Source organism: Saccostrea cucullata, unplaced genomic scaffold, assembly GCF_032062105.1.
Source record: "Saccostrea cucullata isolate Sc308-1 unplaced genomic scaffold, CSIRO_AGI_Scuc_v1 ctg1479, whole genome shotgun sequence".
NCBI classification, from domain to species: domain Eukaryota; kingdom Metazoa; phylum Mollusca; class Bivalvia; order Ostreida; family Ostreidae; genus Saccostrea; species Saccostrea cuccullata.
In genome coordinates this window covers 345,849-372,511 of record NW_026929620.1, presented here as the reverse complement: position 1 = coordinate 372,511, position 26,663 = coordinate 345,849, and the positions used below count along the sequence as shown (strand labels likewise).

Here is a 26,663-nt window from a genome sequence, read left to right as displayed (position 1 = left end):
TTGCTCGTGGTGGTTGTACTCAAGGAAGAAGTGTATTGGAGGGGGAGGGGTTGATTCTGTATATCAAGGTTTTTTTTTCTCCCAGGTTTCAGAAATTTAAATTATGACATTTGCTTGAATTGACGAATTGAAGCAAATAGGACCTTTATTTTCATCACGGACCATTGAATCACTTTGTAAGGCTGGACTCTTTATTTGGAAGCTTAGGTGATGTAGAATAAAATGGGTTCAAATCATAACCTCCATGGAAAAGGTTGGACCACAATGATGGATCAAAGTTTTACAACGAAAAACCAGAAGTCTGTCGACAATGGCATCGCGATTCATCAAAATCAAAACCTATGCACTCTGTTATGTATCTTAGTGTAGTCTACTTGTGTGCGAAGTTATGTTCGAATCAGACCAAAACTGTAGGAGGAGTAGTGTTTTAAAAGAATTTCACAGAAAATTCTATTTTAGTAACCATGGCAACACCGTTCATCGACATCGAAAACCGATGGACTATTTTACGTATCTTTGTGTAGAATACTTGTGTGCCAAGTTATATTAAAATCCCAAACTGTAGGAGGAGTTGTGTTTTAAAAATATGGTAAAATGTATAAATGGGAAAAAATGTAGAACAACAACGTTAAAACTTATTTATGAAGTAAAATTGTCTTTTCTGTAGAGATTGGATGACAACAAAAGTCTCCTAAAAGGAATGCTGGATTCAATAACTGATGCAGACAGCATCAATTTGATTGCGACAGCCAACGGTCTGGCGGGAGATTTTGCAGTAAACATGTATGTTTTAATTGTTCCTTTTTCAATAAAGATATCCACGAAGAAATTGGAAAAGAGGGTCGATACATCTTTACCAAATAACCAGACTACAATGTAATTGAGGGATACATAGCTTTGGTAGAAAGACAAAATTTCTGGAATAAGAAGGGATTTGAGTATTGTGCAATATGTTCAGCAAAATTTTATAGAATAAAAGTGTAAATAATAAAGTGTTGGATGAGGAAGAGGATATGTTGGATGTTGATGAAAGTGAAATACATGATGATTTAACATATGAGGATAATATGAATTCAATTTGTAAAGAGTATATTAATACATTATGTATACATACAGCATTTCATGCCCCTGTTATTGAATTTTTACTGCTGAAAATTTTTACAATTTTTGGTTAAATAGTTTCAATTTTTACAATTTTTGGTTAAATAGTTTCAATTTTTAAGCCTTATTTTTTTTTTACGAACTGAAAGCGTCAGTAATGATTAAAAATGATCGGACGATTGTAAGCTTATACTGTCCACGTTTTAAAAAGCTATTTTTTAAATTTTTGCCTTAACTTTTGAATCATAGCAGATAGAAACTTCATATTTGATGTGTATACTCTACTAATTGATTTCTATCAGATGACACCAAGGTCAATGACCTAGTGACCTTGACTGTGACCTATGTGCTAAAAATTTCTTTTTTGAATTTTTGCCATAACTTTTAAACCTTGTAGGAGATAGATACTTTATGTTTGGTATACATACTCCACTTATTAGGTTCTTTCAAATGACATCAAGGTCAATGACCTTGTGACCTTTTGGTAGAAATTGGTCCATTAGTTAGTGAAAATGTAAATGATTAAAGTTTACAACAACAGCAACGAAAGACAATTAATGGATGAATTTTGATCAGCAAAGCTCACTTGAGCCTTCAGCTCAGGTGAGCTAAAAATATTACTTAAATCATTGGAGCATACCTTTGCAACATAGCCATAACCTTCATTTTTTTGACAAACAGCAGCAGATATCCTGTGTGATAAACTTGAGCTTTCGGAATAATGTTTGTCCTTGGGGGCTTTTGATCTCAGAATGTTATTGAAGCTCTCATTTGGATTACTTGAATCAAGTTTGCATAACTTGGAAGGATCCAATTTTGAGAAAACTTGCAGAAGGTCTCTCTTTAAAGAATTGTTGTGAAGATCCAATCCCCAGGGTAGATTTTTGTGCTTTCCAGAGGGATTTTCCTTCAATTCACACCAATTACCACAGGTGCCATGTTCTCCAAACTGGTGCAAAACAACACTTGTCAAGTTTCTTTTTATTTCTTCCTCTTTTCCAGTATTTTGGGCAATCATGTAGTTAAAGCTTTTTAGTAGGGCATTGATGGTTTTGACTGACAAATCTTTTGGATACCTGGACTTCAATTGATATAACTGGTTTGAAAGATTTTTCTTTATATGGTTCTTGTCACTAACTTTTTCTATGGTTGAACTGACTTCCTCTCGAGCTCTCTTTAAGGCTGTACTGTCGTCATCGCCAATCAACGTGCAGACAGGTGCATGGGCAGAATTTGCATGATGCAACATTTCAACAATCATATCTGGTTCCATTGCTTTCGCTGAGCCCATCCAATTTTTCCTACATTTGTGACTTTTTGGTGTTTTGTTCAGCTTCTTGGCATGCATGCAAATTCTGCACCTTTTTGATCGGCTGGAAAACCCAACAATTTTACCAGTTTTTTTCCCAATTAATGACGCGGCACCTAATAAAAAAAGTATAACATTTTAAGATGTACAACATTGTTCCAGAGCAAAGCATAAGTGTTTTATACAGTGATATAGAATATAGATCAAACAAGAAGTCTGTGAGCCACTGCTTACTAGAAGTACTCCCGCTCTGATGTGATATTACATTTATGTTCACACCAATTGTTATTATTATACCTCTACTGTAATTATTCTATATAACATTAATACAATAAAACTGTCTATTTCCCCAAGAAGAGACTACTGCCCTCATCTGAAGACTACTCTCTGGAAAATCAGAGCTACTCCCTGGGACTACTCCCTCCTGAATATCTATAAGTAATTTTAACCAATCAAAGTGTTCAGTATATTTTGAATGTTTAAGGAATCTCGAGTCTGTGTTTGCATGTTTGCAATGTAACTATGACATCAAAACCTTTCGATGCAAAATGTCAAAATCATACTTGAATTCTTGCAAATGAAGACACCTGTACGAATTTGAAAGGCGGATTCCGCCTGGAATTTGGGTGGAATATTGGCGGAATTGAGCAGGAGTTTGCAAATTCCGGGCGTACTTGAGCAGGAGACGGAGTTTTCGAAAAGTTACGCCTCAGTAGAAGAGATGTTTTCCAGGCGTAATTTCTAATATCCGGGCGTCAGTTTGCAAGTTCAGATTTTCCAGGCGTAAAATGGCAGGAAAACAAAAACCAAACTTACGCCTGGAACTTTCAGGAGAAGTAAAAGCCTCTGATTGGTCAATTTTAATCATCAATGAAAGGGTCATTTCAGATAGGAAGTTAAGTTTGAATTTGATCATGAAGGGAGGGACTTTTAAGTGTGAGTGAAATAGGAAATGCAGATATTTCAATGTTGAGGCTTTTACACTTCTTCTGGATGACACAGTATCTGCTGGTAGGTGTGATTATTAATATCTGGTACATATTTGGGTAAATTTGATTATGATTATGTATAATTATAGTTATATAACTTGTTAACCCTAAAATTACTTTAGATATTTGAGTTTCCTTGCACACATTCTGAGATAAATAACAGATAGAGGCAGTCTCCAACTGTAAAGTACGGAGTAATAATGTAGAACTATGTATTAAGTAACTTGTTTCAAGATCATGATTATATTGAAGTGGTAAAATGTACGGGTATTGTAAAAAGTTTGTGTATAATCCTTAGACATTCGATCATGATGGAGTTCCTTACACAAAAAATTGGAAAAGTCTTATAGATTATATTTCTATACTATGTAAATGCCCTGTCATTACATTTTCTTGCAGTTCAAAAAGCTAAAATTTTAGCTTTAACAAGGTACATCATAACCTAAATGTTTTCTTGGTTAATATGGCTAATATATAGGTTTTTAGGTCACATAGTATTATATAATTCTAGGCAGATTTTGATACAGGGGTCATTTTAGTTTCCAGGCGGAATCTTTTTCCGGGCGTCATTTACTTTTTCCAGGCGTAACTCATTTGCATATTCCGCCTCAAAATTCCTGCCAGTTTCCGCTTGGCTTCCGCTTGGTTTACGCCCGGAGCGTCTGTGTAACACCTTATATAGAGAGAAACAAACTGACGCCCGGAATTCCCTCTCCAAGTACGCCTCTATTCCCCCTACATTCCGGGCGGAACATTTCGTACAGGCAATGATAATTCTTCTAAACGTCAGTGAAAGTACCTTTTAAAAATAATTTGTTTTAAGACACAATGCATTACTTACATGTATCATACAATGTGTTAAATCGCATGCATTTGTAATAATGCCTTAACAGTGTTTTTTTTTTAAATGTAGGAATATCTGGTAAAGAAAATGAAATCGTCTATGATTGTTTAGGTATATAATAAACAATTAAGTTATGGAATGGGAACTCATGAAATAGCTTTGCCACCTTGGGAAATAGTTTCCTACCTTGGGGAACCATTATATAAAATTTGCTATTTCTCACGTACCCATTCCATAACTGTGTAATATACACAAGTTAAGTTATATAAGCAGATGCACATAGCTAGATAGACAGACGGACAGACACACAAGGGTAAAACAGTATACCCCCTTCTGATTAGATACAAGCACTGCATGGGGTATAAAATTCACTGCATTTTTCAGAACTTACATATGTTACAGAAAGTGTTTCTTTTTTTTGAGGGGGGTTGAGGAGAGGCAGGAAAAATGTTCCTTATATACAATTCTTAAGGGCAAAGGCTCTAATTTTTTATTTTATTAAGAAAAAAATATAAGATGAAAGTAACAAGTACAGTTCATTATTCATCACTGAATTCATAGGTACCTGATAAACTGTTGTAACATCTACCAGATCCTCTCTTTTGAAAAGTTCCATCTGCAGATACTGTTATACCAGCATCACTTTGTTGATTAAATATCTCCTTGCTATCAAATAATAGGCCATTGATTAGTTTTTGAACTCAAAATCTACCGGTCATGATACATTGGGCGAGGATTGAAATTGGCCGGAGGGTCCTTGTGTTATTCAAATCTATGTCTATACATTTTAAAAGTCTAAATCTACAATTTTATTACATAATGAAATGAAAATATAAGGAATCACTGTCTAGTTAGTATAGTATTCCAGGGACATCAAAGAGAGTGGGAAACATTGGATAATTTAGGCAAAACGAGCTTTGCTTATAAGGACAAATTTCTAAATTTGTGTCTCGCTTAATTTACACTGATAGTATATTTGATTGCTTTAAATTCTGAATAAGCTTAATTATGTACATGTACAGTATTTTATTTGCATACCTGTCTTTCTCCTGCATTCTGGTGATAAACTTTATTTCCTTTTGCTTTTCTGTTGATATTGGAATGATCTCTCTCTTACTTGTGGATCCAATTTGTTGAAGTCTTTCATGGTCTGAAATTTTTATCAAGACTTATATGACTTTGTAGTGCTAAAAAATCATATTTCATGTTTATTTGAAATAAGTTATCTATTAGTCCTTAGAAAGAAAAACAATTAGAATAATTATGAATGAAGAACAATTGAAAATAACTTTAAAATGCATAAACAACATAATTATACCCCCCCCCAAACAAAGTTTGGGGCGGTATATTGGAATCACCTTGTCTGTCTGTCTGTGCAAACATGTCCGGTCCATATCTTTCTTATGGAAGAACATTAATATCTATTACTCCACACAAAAATTGTCCATGACCTATCGGTGTGTCATGACCTTGACCCGAGGTCATTTGGAGAAGTTCAAGGTCAGTGGAAGAACAATTTCATAATTCATGTCCGGTCCAAATCTTTCTAATGGATAAACTTGGTAGGTTCTCATTTCACACAAAGATTACCCATGACACAAGGGTGTGTTATGACCTTGACCAAGGGTCATTTTGGCAAGTTAAAGGTTATTGAAAGAAAAATTGTATGATAATGATTCATATTTGATAGATATCTTTATTATTGAAAAACCTACCTCTAAACAAGAGGCCCATGGGCCACATCGCTCACCTGAGAAGCTTTGACAATTCTGTACTTTACTAGAATTACCCCTTGTAATACATATTGTTTCCCCACCTTTTTCTGGCACTGATCATAATTTAGACAATTTGAAATCTACATAGATTTTTCCTATATATTTCTATGTAAAACTTTGATTCCCAATTGTGGCCCCGCCCAATCCCCGGGGGTCTTGATTTGAACAATTTAGAATCTACACTACCCCAGGATGTTTCCACATTAGTTTCAGCTTTTCAGGCACAGTGGTTCTTGAGAAGAAGATTTTCAAAGATGTTTTCCTATATATTTCTATGAAAAACTTTGATTCCCCATTGTGGCCTCCACCCAATCCCCGGGGGTCTCTGATTTGAACAATTTAGAATCTACACTACCCCAGGATGCTTCCACATAAGTTTCAGCTTTTCTGACACAGTGGTTCTTGAAAAGAAGATTTTCAAAGATTTTTCCAATATATTTTTATGTAAAACTTTGATTCCCCATTGTGGCCCCGCCCAATCCCCGGGGGTCTTGATTTGAACAATTTAGAATCTACACTATCCCAGGATGCTTTCACATAAGTTTCAGCTTTTCTGGCCCAGTGGTTCTTGAGTAAGAAGATTTTCAAAGATTTTTCCTATATATTTCTATGAAAAACTTTGATTTCCCATTGTGGCCCCGCCCAATCCTCGGGGGTTATGATTTGAACAAACGAGAATTTACACTATCCTGAGGATGTTTCCCCATAAGTTTCAGCTTTTCTGGCACAGTGGTTCTTGAGAAGAAGATTTTTAAAGATTTTTCCTATATATTTCTATGTAAAACTTTTATTTCCCATTGTGGCCCCGCCCAATCCCGGGGGGTCATGATGTGAACAATTTAGAATGTACACTACTCCAGCATGCTTCCACACAAGTTTCAGCTTTACTGGCTCAGTGGTTCTTGAGAAGAAGATTTTTTAATGACACAACCCTATTTTTGTCTTTTCTTGATTATCTTCCCTTGGGAGGGGATATGTCCCTTCATTTTAACAATTTAAATTCCCCTTCACCCAGGGATGCTTTGTACCAAGTTTGGTCAAAAGTGGCCCAGTGGTTCTTGAGAAGAAGTCGAAAATGTGGAAAGTTTACAGATGGACAAAACAGACGGACGGACGACGGACACAATGTGATCAGAAAAGCTCACTTGAGCCTTCGGCTCAGGTGAGCTAAAAAGGATTAGAAAAGGGACAGGCGCCAAGGCAAATTAAGAGTGATGTTTATCGAGAGAATCCAGAAGATCCTATAACGCTGAAAACAGCAAGAAACGCAAAATACAATTATGAGAAGAAAAAACACCCACAAGACAAGGCTGATGAAGTTATCAACATCTTGAACAAAAGCTACGAAGACAATCATTCATTAAAGAGGTGGTAACTTCTTCAAGCAATAAGCCTCCGAATGTAATTGTTTATTCCGAATCAAAGTACTGAAAGTACTGAAAAGCGGTTAGCATGCTTTCATCTAATATGTACCAAAAAAGTGCATAAAATGATGATATTTAAGTATGCATATCTTTGTCCAATGTCATCAGAGAAGAAAAACCCAGACATTCTGTTTTTGTAATACTTTACTCAATAGTAAAACCAATAACATTCCAAACTGATGTCACAGATAGATGCAATCTAATTAAAATTAGATGTTCCGAATCCGCTACTGCTTCTCAAACATCTTACAACATCCTTTTGGGGTCATGTAAGAGTGAATCTTCGATCAAGCAAAGAAAATGGTTCCTTCGAATTCCTTGCTAATAGTTCAGATGGGTTTTTTTGTTTTCACCACCCAACCAAAACACCTGAGGAGTTTTGTGGTAAAAACCTACGCATTGCAAAAGTTGTGTTATGTATGACGTGTGGGGTATCTTGTATTGTTTGTGCTCTTTCGTTTGCATTATTCACGTTTAGATGCCAGACTGCAGACGATACATGAAATTTATTCCAAAATTACTTTAATTCAACGTGAGACGTACAGTATCAATAATGATGATATGTAGCCGTGGAATCAATTTGAGAACTGTTTGAATCTACATGGCCAAAGTGTTTGTGTTTACTTGTACATGTATTCATAATTGAAAGGTCGCTCTGATGTGACCCCGAATGGGATGTTAGATGTTTCAGAAGCGGTAGGGGATTTTGAACATTTAAATAAATTTTAATAAGATTGAAATGCATGTTTCAAAATTTAAACATGAAATTTCTTCAGTTTGAAAGACAGGAAGTGCATTTTTAAAAATTCTCTCTTGATGGTATCCAATTGTTCTCTGGATAAAAAAAATTATGTTGATGTTGAAAATTTCATTGTCTTTTATTCTCTATTGAATCTGAAATTAGGTAATTGTAAAGCCTACTATAACAAACAACTAAAAAAATGACAAGTTAAATTCTTTAGATTAATGGATTTGGAGTAGTGTAGATCTACAGCTGGCTAGTCAGAGAAAAAAGGATGGCTGAGGAGAGACTTTGTAAATGAATTGATATCAGAGAGATTCAGTTGTGTAGGCTCATCGCGGCAATATAATTAACCTGTCAACAAGGGATGCTTACTTTTTCTAGGCAACGGATCCCACCTCTTGAACTTTCAGGAGTCAGCTTTTCTTCTAAAATCGATCATTGATCATTCTGTATTTTGATACAGATACTGAATACTTCCTTTAGTAATATTATAAACTACTACTTCTACGGGAAGACTGGCGAGTAAACAAGATTATCAAGCTTTATGAAATATATTTTATTGACTTTTCAAACAAGTAAATGTCCGAATAAAGTAAATGGTATATGAGAATCATTTGAAAGAAGTCTTGCACAGTATAAGGCACAATATCTAGATAAGGACATATAAGGTGTTTTTATCATATACTCTTCATGCAATATTGTTCTCAAATAAAACATGAAAAGGAAAGTTGTGTAATCAATCAATACTAGTATTTAAAAATTCAAATGTACATTAAAAATCAGTGTAACTTAAGAAGTTATCAGTGTCAATTTCTTCAATATGTCGGTTAAACAATATACACTGATTTCTTTTCTATCAATGTGCCTCTAAACACCTGTATTTTAATTTTATTCTTCTCAAACGTTTAAAACAATAATCGACAAATTGGACAAATTCAAATTTCAAAAGTATTTTCACAGCTAATAATACGTTCCCTAGGAATTGATCAAATTTTCAAAACTTATAAATAAGCATTAAGTATATATATTAAATTTTTGCTAATTGCCAAAATTTTTCATACCTCATTCTTCTGTGAAAATAATATCAGTTGATTTTTAGAAGAGGATCACAATGCTGATTAAAATTAATATATATTTCTCCATTTTTTTTTTCAAAATTGATTTTACTACTTTAAGTGCTCCATTATTTTTTACAAAACTAATAGTAAGTAATCCCTTATGATCGATTGTTATAAATTATCAAAGACGGAGTATAGAATTTATCCCTGGGAGCAGAGCTTTTATAATCTGTTTATTAGACAGAGAAGAAAAGAGAAGAAAACAAACGTTTCATAGTGGAGGTAACCCTATTGTTTCCATAAAACGTTACAAAAAGTGTAAAACTTACGGATGCGTTCGGTGTTTTTATAAAAGCGCTTTTCAGGTATTAACTTAATAAATGGTGTTTCTTAATGTCTTTGCAGTCTGTAATAACCTCCAACCTGCTGTATAATAAACTTTCAAAAATAAACTAACAGTTGCCAGAAATCGCGATCGCGCGATACACATGTAATAAGGACCAAATTCTCTGTTCTTAAAAGTAAGTGTTGTAAGTATTGTCAATGCTTTAGTAAATATACTAATAAGAATTCGATATAATCGTTATAATAGCCACTCTTCATACACAGCATATACTTCGTTAGTACGAAGTGATATAGTAGGGGCTGGCTTTAGTCAGACTTCACAGCATATTGTCAATCTCTAACCCAGGGGGCGTATTACGCCGACAGTATACAAATCATTTGCTGAAGTTACCGTTGTCGATAGGTAGGTCCTGGTGGAAGTTTCCGGTTTTGGTTGCAGAAGGATAAGGTTACGAGCGATAAAGCGTTGCCGATAGGTAGCGCCTTATGGAGGTTTCCGGTTGCCGACACATGCCATATAGCGGCTAGCGAAGCTAACCGCTTAAAAACAAATTACCGCTTTGAAAACTTCCATAGCAAACGGCTGCATCATTGGACTGGACAGGACTTTAAACGTAAGTTCATGCTATCTCACACTTTCAACATTTAAGAATAAAAGTATTGTAAAAACAGAAACCGGTCAGCAGCCAATAATGTTGGGACCAAAGTATCTTCATTGGGATGGCACGTTCCATACATATCAACGATTCCTGTCACATCTTCAGAGTGCATTGAATGGAGTTGACCAGTCCAAGATTGTTTTCGGTACAGACGGAGAAAAAGCCTTAATCAATGCTATTGAAACTTGCTTCCCCGCCGCAATCCACACTCTCTGTACCAGGCATTTAAAAGAAAATCTTATCCACAATTTGAAGAACACTTCAACAAGTCCTGAAGTCAGCGAAATAGCCAACAAGATCTTCAATTCAACCTCAGGACTCATAGTCATGGAATGTGAAGCATCGTATAATGAAAAAGAAAAGGAAATTCTAGAGATGAAAGGCTCATTATATTTACAGAACTTCCTGGACAAAGTAATAAAAAGGTGTCTTTGAACCGAGGAAGGAAACAGCATTTAAGCTTCCCAAATTGTGGACAAAAAATAACAATGAGTCCTACAACAACATCATAAAATTAGACACAGACTGGAGAGTAATGAAGATGCCTTCACTGGTAGATTTGCTGCAAAACTTAAATGCTTCACAAACGCAAATTCTCAGGGATTCCTTGCATTCCACAGGAGACTATCAAATAAGTGGGCCTGCAGAAGTTTTGAAAGTATCAAATGAAGTTTGGGTCAATATAACACCAGAGCAAAGGCAACGTCGGCTCTATCGGCTCCTGCATTTCGTGTTACCTTCACTAACAGGTACCTCAACTGATGGGAGCCTGAAAATTCCAAAAGTGCGTAACATAGCAAAAAAGCCAAGGCAACTCAAAAGGGTTAAATCATCTAGAACAAAGACCTCGACCAAAAAGGCCAGAGTTGACTAACGATGAAAAAAGAAGACAACAGAAAGCCAAATTGATGTCAAATCATGCATTGTATTTATTTATTTAACAAAAAGGGGGGGGGGAAAGATAGTCTAAATAGAAAAAAAGAAAAAGAAAATAAAAATTTTTAAGAAAAAAAAAAAAAATAAAAACAAATTAAGAAAAAATAAAAAAATGGATCCTGAAGTAGAATCACGTCCCCGTCGTAGGATCCGGTAACATTCATCTGAATTAATTTTTAGATACAAAATAACAAGTCTTCCATTTGTTATTTGAAAACAAAACAGAGTTGACTTACGATGAGAAAAGAAGCCAACAAAACGACAACATTGATGTCAAATCATAACCAGAAGTCTCTGTCGAGACTTAGCTCTACTGGTTTGTACTTATAACAAAGGATGAAAAAGAAGCCATTGCCATCCGACCAAAACTGTAGGATGACGCTTTTTAAAGGAATTTCAAAGAAAATTCAATTTTGAGTAACCACGGCAACATTGTTAATCGAATTTAAAATCCAATGCACTATTTTATGTATCGTAGTGTAGTCTACTTGTGTGCTAGGTAATATTGAAATCAGACCAAAACTATAGAAGGAGTAGCATTTTAAAGGAATTTCACAGAAATTTTCCATTTTTAAAATGGCAACACCCTTCACTGAAATCAAAAACCGAAACCATTTAATGTATCTTAGTGTAGTCTCCTTGTGTGTGAGGTAATATTGAAATCAGACCAAAACTGTAGAAGGAGTAGCATTTTAAAAGAATTTCAAAGAAAATTCTACTTTAAGTAACCATGGCAACACTGTTCACTGAAATCAAAAACCGATGCACTATTTTATGTATCTTAGTGTAGTCTACTTGTGTGCCAAGTAATATTGAAATCACACCAAACCTGTAGGAGGAGTAGCGTTTTAAAGGAACTTCAAAGAAAATTCTATTTTTAGTAACCATGGCAACACCGTTCACCGAAATCAAAAACCGATGCACTTTTTTATGTATCTTCGTGTAGTCTACTTGAGTGCCAAGTAATATTGAAATCAGACCAAAACTGTATGAGGAATAGCGTTTTAAAGGAATTTCAAAGAAAATTATATTTTTAGTAACCATGGCAACATCGTGCAACAAAATCAAACTGATGCACTATTTTATGTATCTTTGTGTAGTCTACTTGTGTGCCAAGTAATATTGAAATCAAATCAAAACTGTAGGAGGAGTAGCGTTTTAAAGGAATTTCAAAGAAAATTCTATTTTAGTAACCATGGGAACACTATTCATCAAAATCATAAACCGATGCACAGAATTATGTATCTTAGTGTAGTCTACTTGTGTGCCAAGTAATATTGAAAACAAATCAAATCTGTAGAAGGGGTAGCGTTTTAAAGGAATTTCAAAGAAAATTCTATTTTTAGTTACCATGGCAACACGGTTCATTGAAATCAAATACCGATGCACTATTTTATGAACCTTATTGTAGTCTACTTGTGTGATAAGTAACATTGAAATCAAATCAAAAATATAGGAGGAGTAGCGTTTTAAAGGAATTTGAAAGAAAATTCTATTTTTAGTAACCATGGCAACACAATTCATCGAAATCAAAAAACGATGCACTATTTTATGTATCTTAGTGTAGTCTACTTGTGTGCCAAGTAATATTGAAATCGGACCAAAAGTGTAGGAGGAGTAGCGTTTTGAAAAATTGTTTACAGACAGACGGACGGACGACGGACACCTTACTATCGCATAAGCTCTTCTGGTCTCTGACCAGTAGAGCTAAAAATAGTCTAAATAGAAAAAAAGAAAAAGAAAATTTAAAAAAAAAATAAAAAAAGGAAAAAAAGAATTAAAAAGAAAAAATGAAAACAAATTAAGAAAAAATAAAAATGGATCCTGAATTAGAACCACGTCCCCGTCGTAGGATCCGGTAACATTCATCTGAATTAATTTTTAGATACAAAATAACAAGTCTTCCATTTGTTATTTGAAAACAAAACAGAGTTGACTAACGATGAGAAAAGAAGCCAACAAAAAGACAACATTGATGTCAAAACATGCATTGTATTTATTTATTTAAGAAAAAGGAAAAAATAAAGAAAGTCTAAAGAGAAAAAAAGAAAATAAAAAAAAAATAAAACAAATAAACAAAAAGAAAAAAAAGAAAACAGAATAAAAAAAGAAAAAATGAAAACAAGTTAAGAAAAAATAAAAAATGGATCCTGAAGTAGAACCACGTCCCCGTCGTAGGATCCGGTAACATTCATCTGACTGCTTTGAACTATATTAAATGGCTAAGAGTTCTACACTTATCATATGAAATAAATATATAAACTTAAAACAATTTAAGAATTAATTTTTAGATACAAAATAACAAGTCTTCATTCGTTATTTGAAAACAAAACAATGGCAATAGGATCGGGATCGGGATTACCGAAATTGATTACATGTAGATGTACGGTTTTTGTCATCTCTCACGAGAGATGACACATTAAGTTTGATTTCCGGATGTGAGGTTCCAGTGTAAGCAGCCATTAAAAATCGGTAAGCCTTGGATGATTATGCTCATGCAGGGCAAGAACTATCCGAGGAGCACCGAGTGGTCACTTTGATGGTGATGCGATTTTCTAAATATAGAGCAGTAAACAATGAGTGATTCAAACATAGAAAAAGAAAAAGGGCTGCACAGGAATCACAGAGGTCCAGACACACAATATCGCCGGCTGGTTGTTTGCATGGTGTTCAAAATATATGTTCTTATTTAATCATCTACATGTTTACATATAGGCTACTGCGTAAATGATCTATGGTCTGCACCAGATGGAATATTCCAACTAGGTCAGCGCGTTGAATCACAAATGATCTGCTGAGGCGTGGATCCAAGAATGAACAGAAAAACAACATCAAAGTTAATACATTTACATTTAGTACTATAACTGCTATGAATTGATGTCGAAAACTTTTTTATGGTTGTCATTCTATAATTTATTGAAATTTTCCCACAAAAAATACATGTATAGGGATAAGAAGAGACAAGAATATATTTGAAAAACTATTATAAAACTACAAAGATTATGATCGAGTATTTTCTTGAATGTTTACAGTTTTCTTTTTAATCATATACCCCGGTAAAATAAAAGAACTTGCAATCATCTTTTTATACAATTTTCAATTGTATTAATAGCAAAAAAGTAATCAAATCAGTCCTTTTCTATTTTATTGAAATGAAGCCAATATTAAAATGTATTCCTAAAACTGACGTAAATTCAAGGTTGGCAAATTGGGATTTTTTCCAGATAATTCGTGAATGCTTAATTTTAAAATTTAATAAATGCTTAATTTTAAGCTGATACCTTTTGAATTTTACTATCGTATTGCACTAAGTGGAACTTGGTCAGTTGTTACTATCTTGAGTGTGATTTTAAATAAAAACAAATACAAATGCATCTAAAATTCTTTTAGTTATAATAATATTATGTGATTAAAAAAATTCTCAGAAAATATGAATTGCTCATGAATTGATTCTGAATAGTACGAATTTAAGGTATAAAATGAATGGCCAATTCTTTCTTTCCTTTATGTTTAACGTTTTTTAAATTGACATCCAAATTTTCTTTTAAAAATGTAATTATTCCAAAGTTAGATACATGCCTATGAAGATTATAATAATCCTTTCACATACTAAAGTATGAGAATACGTTTCAATCAAACGAGTCCCAAAATTAGTAGTTTTAAGATATTGCATAAAAAGAGTTTTCTAAACACGATTTATATATAGTTCAGTGTGAAATGCTTAAGCATGAATGTGATATTATTTTAAAAATTTCAGAAAAAATATATTTTCTTCAAATCTGAGTCCCCGCCCGGCCCTTTAACCTTTCACTGTTGTAAATGCATGCTCACTGCAAGTCATCTCCCTTATGTCTTCTCCAAATAAGGAAGGATATGGAAATAACTGTAGTATTCAATCTCAACGTCCATTAAACAAATATACAAAATGAGAGAGAGCAAACACGGACCTACGAAACATCAGAGGTTTTTCAGAAAAAATTAAAAACTTTAAACCTTTCCTTCCCATCTACAACATACGATTTTTGAGTTTGAAAGCTACCCCTTTTCCTGTTCAATATTTAATTACCATTTCCCTAAAAAAATAATAATAATATTCTGTCTTTAATAGAAAAATGTTACATTCCACTGTTTATTCTTTGACACAGATGGAGCCAAAGAGATGACGTTTAATTAAGGCTTTCTGGAAAGCCAAACTTGTTTCCTTAAATTTTAATAATTACTCTAGAAAATCATGGTTTTTATCAATTTATTTAACAAAATAAGATATATTTGATATATTTCAACTGAATTATGCCTAGTATTTGCTCAAATTTATTAAATATAGCTAGTAGAGTTCTCTGTTTAGTTGTACCCCTTGAGGCACATTACCTCTAAATTTAGACCAACCTCAAGTTATACGGCATAATAGGTGCAGAGCGAGCACTTTATCATGAGTTAAGATGTTTGGATTTATATAAATAAGTTAGGTTCACTTCACAAGTCAGGTCTTGTCTAGGGCATAGATAACACTGTTAGTTTCTTAGCTATCTGTGCAGGAAGTTAGCTTCCACGAGTAGTTTACGGAATGATTTAATTTTAAATTTCACAGACGTCTAACGGAGCTCGAACATAAAACTATTCGTTTGACCGTACCCCTGTATTGCATTTCCATGATATAATGTTCCAACTTTAACACGTGACACAAAATATGCCTGATATGCATTTCATACATATTGAAGAAAGTATAATGTGAAATTCCAATTAATAATACATTTTCTCAACACAACTTTCATATATCATGGCTGAAGACACAAAATTTTTTTCCGCCACGATGTGACATGTACTAAAACATACCCGACATATTGAAGAAATTAGTAAGTAAAGTGTTTTCAATTTTGCATTTAAGGTAGAATGCCACATTTTTTATTTTATAGATCTCCAAATTTTATATGATTTTTTTGTATTTTTTCAAAGAAAATGTTAAGAAAATTCATTACATTCAAATTAAGTAGAATGAAAGAAAGATCCTTGACTTTTTAATTTTTTTTATAAAAAATTATTTATAACATATTTCTCTACACAACTTGTTTGTCAAATTTTTAAATATGGATTTCCTGTAAAATTAAACTTGTCAAAATTAACGAATAAAATGCAAATCTTTTGGTATTTAGAAATCTATTTTATTGAGATTGTTTAAAGCTAGCAGGAAAATGCTGTTTATTTCCAATAATTGTTTATGGTCATTTATTTAATTTTGCTCGGGTTATTTCCTCCAAAATTAAAAAAAATTAATTTCTCTAAAATTTCTCAATTTCGTTTCAATTTCTTTTACAAATATGATTAAGTTATTTCCACTTTTTATTTTCATAGAGATTTTTTTTTATTAGGTATTCAAGCAAAATTTTTACAAGAAAGCATTTAAGTTTTTCGTTTTCTTTGGAAAAATACAAAAAAATTCATGTAAAAGGATGGCTTAAGTTAAAAAGTTGGTGTGGCAACTTAAAGTAACTTTGAAATATCCTGTACTCCCCTTTCTGAATCAACTGTTGTTTTTTCTTTCTATTTACGCTGGAGAAAAATCAACGTATGCTTTCTTCACTTGCTTAAGAAAAAATACTCAATACTTCTGTTGAAATCACAAAACCTATTATTGTGAAGACGGGATACAGTGTTTTCATATTTTGCATAGTTAAAACTTAATGATACCATTATTTCTTTAGTTGATGAGGAAAACAATAAAATTTAACGAAAAGTATTTTTGCACAGCACCAGGGTGCAGTTTGATATCAACATCAATGATATTTAAAATATATATGAAAAGCACATTATTTTGATATATTTTGTTTCATTTTATTGATAATATCCTTTTTAATTAAAAGTTACAGATTCTTCCCTCTCTCGCTCTCTATTTCTTGCCAACATTTAATGCAAAATCGTTAATACGGCCAATATTTGTGGTCAATGTTGAAAGCGCTTCACACGAAAAATGTGATTGCTTGTCAAAAATGTCAACGCGTTACACGCTGTTTTAAAATTTTATTTTTTGATAAAAACTTCTAAATGTTATTTTCTTACATCAAGTAGTGTTTAAATATCCATACATACCAAAATTATCTATATTGCGACTATCACCGATGAGTTTAATGAGAATTCAAAATTCTAAAATGCACCAACACCGCGCGTCGTCTCAATAGTGTAAATACATACGCTTCTTTGGAATTCAGCAATCTAAAGTCTATAGCTACCTCGTCCAGAATATTTGTGAGCATTCGATGTCGAAGATTACAGCACTTGTCGTATTGACAGTGCTGGTGATATTGCTTTCGTGACACAGGGCAGAACATGTAAGCTAAGGCTTTATATGTCCCTGTTTGCCACATATACATCTAGTTTTTCTCGGGACTTAGCTCCTGTATCTTCTTTTTCACATCTTAGCTACCCAAAGATACCTTGTTATTATTTCTAAGCTGGGATATCAGCCTGGGCGTCAATATCCATATTCTGGTGGTTCAGGATAAGGTGGACTTCCTTCTTTCAACGGGATGCTATAAGCCGATTGCTCTTCGAGCGATAAGCCCGCCCAAGAAGAAGGAACATCGATTGACACTTTTAACAATGTACTTCTTTTTCGTGTTTCCATATTTTCTCACAGACCCGTCCAAGTACTGTCCCGTGGGGACATTTCATGTCAAATATTTTAATTCATCATTGTATTACTGTTGTTTGCAGATCCAAAACAGCGTCCAAGACACGATTTATAATGTCATGGACTGTGGAAATAGAAAGTCCAAAATAATGTCCACACTTTTTCAAAGATTGTTAATTTCCTATGATGTTCAGAAACCAGAAGTCTCTGTCGAGACTGAAGCTCTACTGGTTCTTATTTATAGCAAAGTAAGAGAAAAGTAGCAGTAAATGGGACTTGAAACTTTACAACAGCAATAAATAGAGTAATGATTCTTAAGTCATTAAGAGTCATTCTCTGTAAGATTAAAAGAATTCAGAAAAAAGTTAGAAATGGCACATCACAGATTTGGCTGATTTTTTGCATGCAATGTAGAAACACAATGTATAGAACTTTTTGGGGGTGATTTTTTTTTATTTTGAGTCCCGGTTGCCATGGTAATCAAAACCACCATTTTGAGGCCCAAAATACAACCAACCTACGGAAAGTGTACCATTTTCATAATAATATTTTTTTGGCATATTATATACAGATTTAATTTTTGCCTATTCTGATAGAATATTTGTTGGAGTGACTACCACAACTGAGTAAAGTATTCATTAGTTGGTCATAAAAGAGTTGTGTTCCAGAGAAAAGTAGTTTTTGAACACTTCTTATATTGGTTGCTTGCTATCACAAATTTTGTTATACTGACAGGTATGAATAATATCCTAGCTTCATTTATTATTTTTCTTCTCTTTTTCAGTAAAATATATTGAATTTAATTGTATTTCACTAAATATCAAAATAGAAATTTATAATTTTTTTTTTTAAATGGTAACTATGGCAGCCAATACTTTAGGAAAATCATTTTCATTGATATGTTTTATATACAAAATCTACAGATTTATTGCATGATTATGTGTCTTTTTTAATAAAATAAATTCCATAAACCTGGTTATTTCACTAACATGAAAATAGACTAGAAATTCATTATTAAAGAAACAGTTTCTATGGTAACCAAATAATCCAAGAATGATCCAAATAAGTATTGATGTACCAGTATACAAAACTCATAACATTGCCACCGGTGTTTGTTTATACTTCTAATTAATCTATTTATCGGGATTAACAGATGAACTCTAACTTAAATTGACATATATCTGAATTACTGCAGCAGGATTTGTTTCCATGGAAACAATCAATACCTAATTAGAATCATGACCGATCTTATGGAAGCAACTTGTTTTATCAGTTGAAAAATATATAACATTTTTAACGTGTACATGCACTTAGTGTAAGTGGGACAAGCACATAGTCAAGAGTGCCCCCCTCCTCGATTAATCTCGTTTTGAGAAAATCTCCTGTTGTCAGTTCAAACTCTGAGCTGATCTCCCTGAGCCGGTGTCCTTTCCCGCATTTCGGGATCCAATCCTTTACCAATCAATTTAACATTGTATTCATTCATTCCTTCTCTTTTTAATAAAAAAATTATTTTAAATATGTTGTGGTTTTGAAATTATTGACTGTACCTTAGTTTGAGTTCTGTGTTAGGCAGAATATGCCTTTTTAATTTTCCACCAGTAATAATTGTCTTGCAATGCCCATGTTATATCTACAAAGCTCTCTACCAAAATTATTATTACTAAAAAAAATTATGAAAAATCCGCAGTAGCTATTGTTGAGGCTGAAATCAGCTAGTGACAAATGACGCTGAGTGTTGGTGAGCGTCTGTCCATAGAAATAAAAATCTGTGAAAATTATGAAAAGTAGAATGATGTCAGGGTCTTTCCCTTAACAATGGGATAAAGGGAATACAAAAGTTAAAAGGGGATTACATCATTCAACATTGTTAAATTTTGTTTGGGGGTAAGAAGTTTAATGACAAAGTAAAAGATTAAAAATAAATGAATACAAATACATGTACTTCAAAAATGTGAATTTATGTAAAGTCTCAACGTTACTGTAATATGATTTCTTTTTTCATTATTTAATGGTTTTGGCTGTTGATATCGGCCTGGATAGGTAAGTGGTTAGAGCACTTGACTAGAGATACAGGGGTCCCGGGTTCGATTTTCGGTCCACCCATGCATCTTGTCCTTTCCTGTTAAGATTTGGTGCCTTTGACCACCCCTGGAATTACAGGTGAAAGTCCTGCCAGGGGCTAATAAGAACTTGGGTTGTACATGTGTCTTCGAGGGCGAAGACCATTTAAGGAGGGAGGAATGTAATGGTGCACAATGACGCACATATGTCACAGCATATATGGTGTGGATATTATGATAAACCTAGTTCACTTTCATTCACAGAAAGGTTTCAGAATTACCTTTCTCCTGCAGCAACGTTCTGTAATAAACACATCCCTCAACTCTTGTTCCGCTTGCCTTAAATTTTAATAATTATACAGAGCAAGGGAAGTCCTGGGGTTCCATCGCACTCCGTCCGATTTCCTGAATGACCTTCACTAACTGCTTTGGAGATCCATACAGAAACACACCGTTTGCTTTCCCTATGTCTATGCCCATTCCAAGGGCACTGGAAGCAATACCATTTCTCAAAGTACCGTTTTCATCACAAAGGTCATACAGTATTTTCTTCTTCTTTGAATCGGGTGTCTCAGAATGAAACATGTCACAATATGATAAACAATTTGGCACTTCTGAAGTTACATAATATACACTTCCCGAATTGTGGTCCAGTATATAAATGTTCATCCAGGCCATTCCTAATTCAACAGAATTTGCAATTGTGTTCAAAGCAAATCTAATGTTGGGTTTGTCCAGTGATAGCCTAATGTCTGTCGTGTGTTCCTTACGATTCAAAACCTTGCGTACTCTTCTAGAAATTTTATCGGTGCATGTTGCACTATGTGCCAACACTGATGCAGATGGGAAAATGGAGCTTAGTTCCCCGAGGTAGCTGAACCATTTCCTAAATGCAGCTCTGCCGCTAAAAAAATTTCCAATATTCTTTTTCCATACGTTTCATGGTAATGGCAAATGAAGATTTATTATAATTTCTTAGTGAAAAATTGCACATACTAATTATTATTATTATTATTAGTTTTGGGTCTGAGAAAATCTGCCACATTAGAATACCTAAAATTACATGAGATTTTTTTACTGTGACCAGTGTTGAAGAAAAAGTTGGCTCTTTTTATTAATGATTTTAAATGTTTCTAATACCAGTAATCTCATTCTTCTGGTTTCTAGGGAGGACAATTGGAATCTTTCCAATAATTGTGCATATGAGCTTTCATAATCGTTATTAATAAAGCACAGCGCTCTTAACTAAATTTTCTCGATTTTTTTTAGTATTTTTTTCTCATTACAGAAGTGTTAAGCCTTACTTAACACTTAACACTTCTGTAAGTGTTCAGTCAAAAATGTCTTTGAATTTTAAAAAAGATCGTGAGATGTTTCGCACCTAATAATCCTTACGTGAACCTTCTCAGTGCAATACAGAATCGGCGCAATATCCCGGATTCCACAAAACTTGCTGTTATATATTAACTTCTCTAAATACTTAATATTCATATGTATTTAAGAGATGTTATATAACCTCTATATATCGCGCGAATGTTTGGTATTTTGGAAAGCCTTTCTATTTGGTTTTTCATAAGGATAATCATGGGACAACATACGATAATTTTCTGAGTCTTTTTTCCAGTCGCTCTCTGTTTGTAAATGACCATCTGATATGGTAAACTCTTGCCATAGCCTGTTGGTAACACGGCTAAACAATCATTGGTGATACTAACGGCGAATACAACAGAACCTTAAAGGAACATATTGTGAAAATTTCAGATTAATTGGTTGATTACAGTAGACCTTCAGATATCCGGATACTTCAGAATCCGGACGATTTTTCATCGGTACAAAATTTTAAAATGTTATTCTGTCATGTTTAACTGGTGATTCAGATATCCGGACAAATTGACTGGGAACCAAAGCGTTCGGATAACTGAGGGTCCACTGTAAGCGGAGATATTTTAAAAATCTCGATTTACCACGGCTTTTTATTTTCCCCGGCCCGGGTTTGCTTACTCATTTTACCAACCCTCATCTCGCACGTTACACGAATGATCACGCGCGATACACGAACGATTCTACACGATTAGTTTGTCAACAATTACGTTGCAGCCACTGTAACTCTAAATAAAAGCAATGTGCATTTGAAACTCACTGTGAATATCCTGCATTAGAATTTCCCCGGAATAAAAAGTGTCGTCGGTTGCTGCTTTCTGGACTACGGATAAACTAACTGAATTCGGAGAACTTCTGTCTGGAAAATGGTTCTTGGCAAAACATAGGCATCCATGTAATTAGGTTCTTTTTTATTTCTTGCCACAGTCCAAGAACCCCCCCCCCCTCTGAAATTGCATGATTTCAGCTGATGATCTGAAAGGCAAATGCAAACTATTAAATTGTAGTTGTGTGCCCAATTTATTGATCAAATCTTTTCAATTAAGAGTATGTTACTGGACACGAAGAACCAAAACTCAAAAGCTTTACAAACTTAACATGTGTAAACTATAAATGGGTCAAATATTGGTCATATTGTCAATCATATGGATATCTCAAAGCAGTTGTGTGCTAGATGGAAAACAGACCTCAACTGCATTTGACAAATTTACATCATTGTCCGTTACAAAAACTTGGAACATTTTTTAGGCTTTAGAAATTCTTGTGTCACCAGGTTCACAGGTGCGTGAAATGCAGTCAATATATCGGGTCTCAATAGCTCAGTGGTTAGAGCGCTGGCACGGTACGCCAGAGGCCCTGGGTTCGAGTCCCGGTTGAGACTTGATTTTTCACCACCTGTTACATTTGGCGCTCAACGAAAATAACCCACTGTTTCCTTGGAATATGCTTCACGCATTTCCTTACTTCACATATAGAATTCGAGGACGAATTTCTACAAAGAGGGGGAATATGTCACCGGGTTCACAGGTGCGTGAAAGTCAGTCAATAACTCGGGTCTCGATAGCTCAGTGGTTAGAGCGCAGGCACAGTACACCAGAGGTTCTGGGTTCCAGCCCCGGTTGAAACTTGATTTTTCACCACCTGTGACATTTGTAAAATAGATGAAGATACATGTACCTTGAAGTAGATATCAAATGTTTTCCTTTGGTGTAAAAGCATTGGTCTTATCATAAATGGTACAAAGTTTTTTTTTTTAAAAAACTGTAGATCAGTTGACGTAAACATAGTAAATTCAGGTTATGCTCTCACCTCTCTTAAAATCTGCCATCGGGTTTCTTTTGTCTGTTGGCTTAATCCAAGCATTCAATGAAAGGATCTGGTGTCGATGGGCTTAAATTATGATCTGCTGTCTACCTCGAGCTAACTGTGACCCACATTTAATTTCGTTCAGCCCCTTCATCTTCTATGAGAGTGTGGAAAGTATCCTTCAGTTTGTTTAACGGACAGATCTCTTTGATACGACTTTTTGTGCTCTAAAATGGATTACTGAATCACCACTTAAATCAGACAAAAAACATTTAAAAATTTCGTTCCGATAAAAAAAATCGTCCTGAAACTGAAGCATCCGGATATGTGAAGGTCCACTGTAGATGCAATTTAAATTATTAACATCTTTTTTAAGGGGAGATAATTATGAATAAGAGAAAATTAATGGTATTTTTTAAAAAATCTTCTCAAGAACCACTGGGCCAGGAAAGATGAAAGTCACATGAAATCATCCTCAGGTAGTGTAGATTCAAGTTTGTTCAAATCATGACCCCCGGGGCTAGGGTTGGGCCAAAATGGCCGACTTAAGTTTTACATAGGAATATATAGGAAAAATCTTCTTCTCAAGAACCACTGGGCCAGGAAAGATGAAACTCATTTGGAATCATCCTCAGGTAGTGCAGATTCAAGTTTGTTCAAATCATGACCCCCCGGGGTAGGATGGGGCCAACATGGCCGACTCAAGTTTTACATAGGAATATATAGGAAAAATCTTTAAAAATCTTCTTCTCAAGAACCACTGGGCCAGGAAAGATGAAACTCATGTGGAATCATCCACAGATAGTGTAGATTCAAGTTTGTTCAAATCATGACCCCCGGGGCTAGGGTGGGGCCAAAATGCCCGACCCAAGTTTTACATAGGAATATATAGGAAAAATCTTTAAAAATCTTCTTCTCAAGAACCACTGGGCCAGGAAAGATGAAACTCATGTGGAATCATCCTCAGGTAGTGTAGATTCAAGTTTGTTCAAATCATGACCCCCGGGGCCAGGGTGGGGCCAAAATGGCCGACCAAAGTTTATATAGGAATTTATAGGGAAACCTTTTAAAATCATCTTTTCAAGTACTTCAAAGCTACGATTGGTGATATTTATGTGGAATCATCTTTAGGTAGTGTAGATTCAAGTTTGTTCAAATCACGAACCCCTTGGGGGTTAAAATTCAAGCCCCCCCCCCCCCCCCAGTAAACTTTCATTTCTGATCTGATATGTGCTTTTTCCTAGCCAATGTGCTCAGGTGAGTGCTGTGGCCCCTGGGCCTCTTGTTATTGTTGTATTGTTTTTATATACTATTTATATCCTCATCACAAAAGCGGGATAATTACTTTAAGTAATTGGTATTGACTCTAATTAACTTCTTTACCAATACAAGTTCTTTTCTTTTTGATTTCTATATGAACTGCCGAAATATTAGCAGTTGAATGCCAACACATTTTCCTGACAAGAAAAGAAAGTGAGAAAAAAAGATAAACCCTAAAGTCTGGAAACTTCAATATCACTCTTATCCTAATAGATGGCGGACAAGTCTGGTTTTTTTTTACATCTGTATCCATTTTCTTGCCTTCCTTTGATTTTCGTAATTGTGATCTCCAGATTTCTAAAATGCGATTAAATACATAAAACAGCTAAAACAATATTATTACTTGTAGTATCTGCTTACTAAAACGTGAAAATAATACAATAAACTGTCAACATGCAATGTTGATAAATACTGCTATATATATATATGGTATAAAAATTTTTGAACTAAATTAACTTGTAATTGGATATTTTAATGAGACACAAATTAAGAGATTTGTCCTTAAAAAATGTTTTTTTTATTTTTAATAGCGAGCATAAAATGTATAATTTCTTAATATAATAAGAATATTCTTTTTTTCAAACTTTTCTGCGTTTCCTCCTTCCCTTTGCTTTTCTTTGTCGATCAGGCCCTTGATGACACTCCTTAACCATCCACCCTATGTTAATGTAAGGTGTTCCAGCAAAATCAACCGACTGACCCTCAGTCACCTGACAATCCTTCCAAAGAATCCTTTTAAAGATTTGTATTAAATAAAAAAGCATTAAACATGGAACCACAATTAAGAGTTCATAATCACAAAAAAGAAGAAATATTGCCTTTTTACTTGGATGCCAGGTTACACAGTTACGATAATACCCTATACTGGTCTCATACTTCTTCTAGAGTAATCCTTACCATATAAATAGCCTAGGGCACTAGTCTCTTACCTATCTTGTAGTGCTTAGTAAACCGTATCAATAGGCTAGGTTACTAGTCTCTTACCTGTCCTGTATTACTCGGTAGATCTTACCTGCATACGGAGTATTTATATCTCAGTTGATTCGATACTCAAGAGCATGCTCTACGTATGAACAATTTCTTAAACGAGGTAAATTATTGACAAGCAAATTGATGAAACAAGAATATCAACAGTTTCGTTTAAAGTCATCATTTCGTAAATTCTATATATGGTCGATACAATGACCTTGTCAGCAAATACAATTTATCATTGAATGAAATGCTGACTGACGTTTTTCATACCAATTGTTAGTCCATTATTTATACACTGAAATGACCACGGATTTTTTTTTTGTTATTTCCTGATTATGACAACGAGCACAAGGCAGATGTGACCGGTCGGCAGTAGATGCTCTCTCATCCATGGTACCTGATCCCACCTCTGATGTTTCGGAGGTCCGTGTTTGCTCTGCTCTTATTTTGTATATTTGTTTAATGGACGTTGAGATTGAATACTGTTCGTTATTTCCATATCCATCAATAGCCTAGGGTACTCTTCTCTTGCTTATCTTGTAGTATCAATTAACCGTATCAATAGCCTAGGGTACTAGTCTCTTACCTATCTTGTAGTACTCAGTAGACCGTATCAATAGCCTAGATCTCTGATGATCTAGATCCACCTCGGGAGCTAGGTTAATAAGGAGAGGGTCGTTGTCCTTCCCTTGCTTCAATGACACGCAAGGTTTCATCGATTGGTCGGTCTGTTCCCCTTCGATCTGAGGGAAAGTCGGGTGCATAACCAGCAAATGAGGGTGGACGGTGTCCACCAAGAAGTTGCATGATCTTGTGACTTTGGGGTTGGTGCAACATCCGAAATCTGTGAAGTAACTGGCGGATACTGTCCAGTATGCATCAATCCCGAAGCCGCGTGTGGCCTCGGGGTTGAAGCAAATGGTGGTATTCTCAGAGAATGAATTATGTCCTCCTTCGATTCCTCAAGAAATTTCTGAAACATGGTTTTATTTCTTGCAGAGTCTGTGCAAATAATTCTGGATAATGTTGCAGATGTGTGTCAAAAGAAAAACTGAAAGACTCAAATGTGTTGTGCAACCAAACACTGTCTTCCTTATTGTCAGTCACTACTCCACTGTCACTTTGCCTAAAGTCAGTATTCTTTATTATTTCTTAATCAGTGTTTTCGGTCTTGTTCGCCATGTTGGAATGAGAGGAACTCTTGTTCATCTACCTCAAGGTCATCACATGGGGTGTAACACTCCCTGATAATGTCAAGCTCGAGTCGCCGTAACCACTTCTGGGACAATAGATGGCCTGGGTGCAAACCGTC

The 26,663-nt window shown here is 34.5% G+C and overlaps 1 protein-coding gene across 1 annotated transcript; it reads right to left on the bottom strand.

The window, feature by feature from the left end:
• Window positions 1-869: 869 nt before the first annotated feature.
• On the bottom strand, window positions 870-26,115 carry LOC134281467 (uncharacterized). The gene is made up of 5 exons (XM_062763927.1): window positions 25,938-26,115; window positions 5,282-5,393; window positions 4,809-4,909; window positions 1,742-2,526; window positions 870-917 (listed from the first exon to the last, which is right to left on the bottom strand). The coding sequence occupies exons 1-5, from the start codon at window positions 26,113-26,115 to the stop codon at window positions 870-872; spliced, it is 1,224 nt and encodes a 407-aa protein (XP_062619911.1).
• Between the last annotated feature and the right edge of the window lie 548 nt (window positions 26,116-26,663).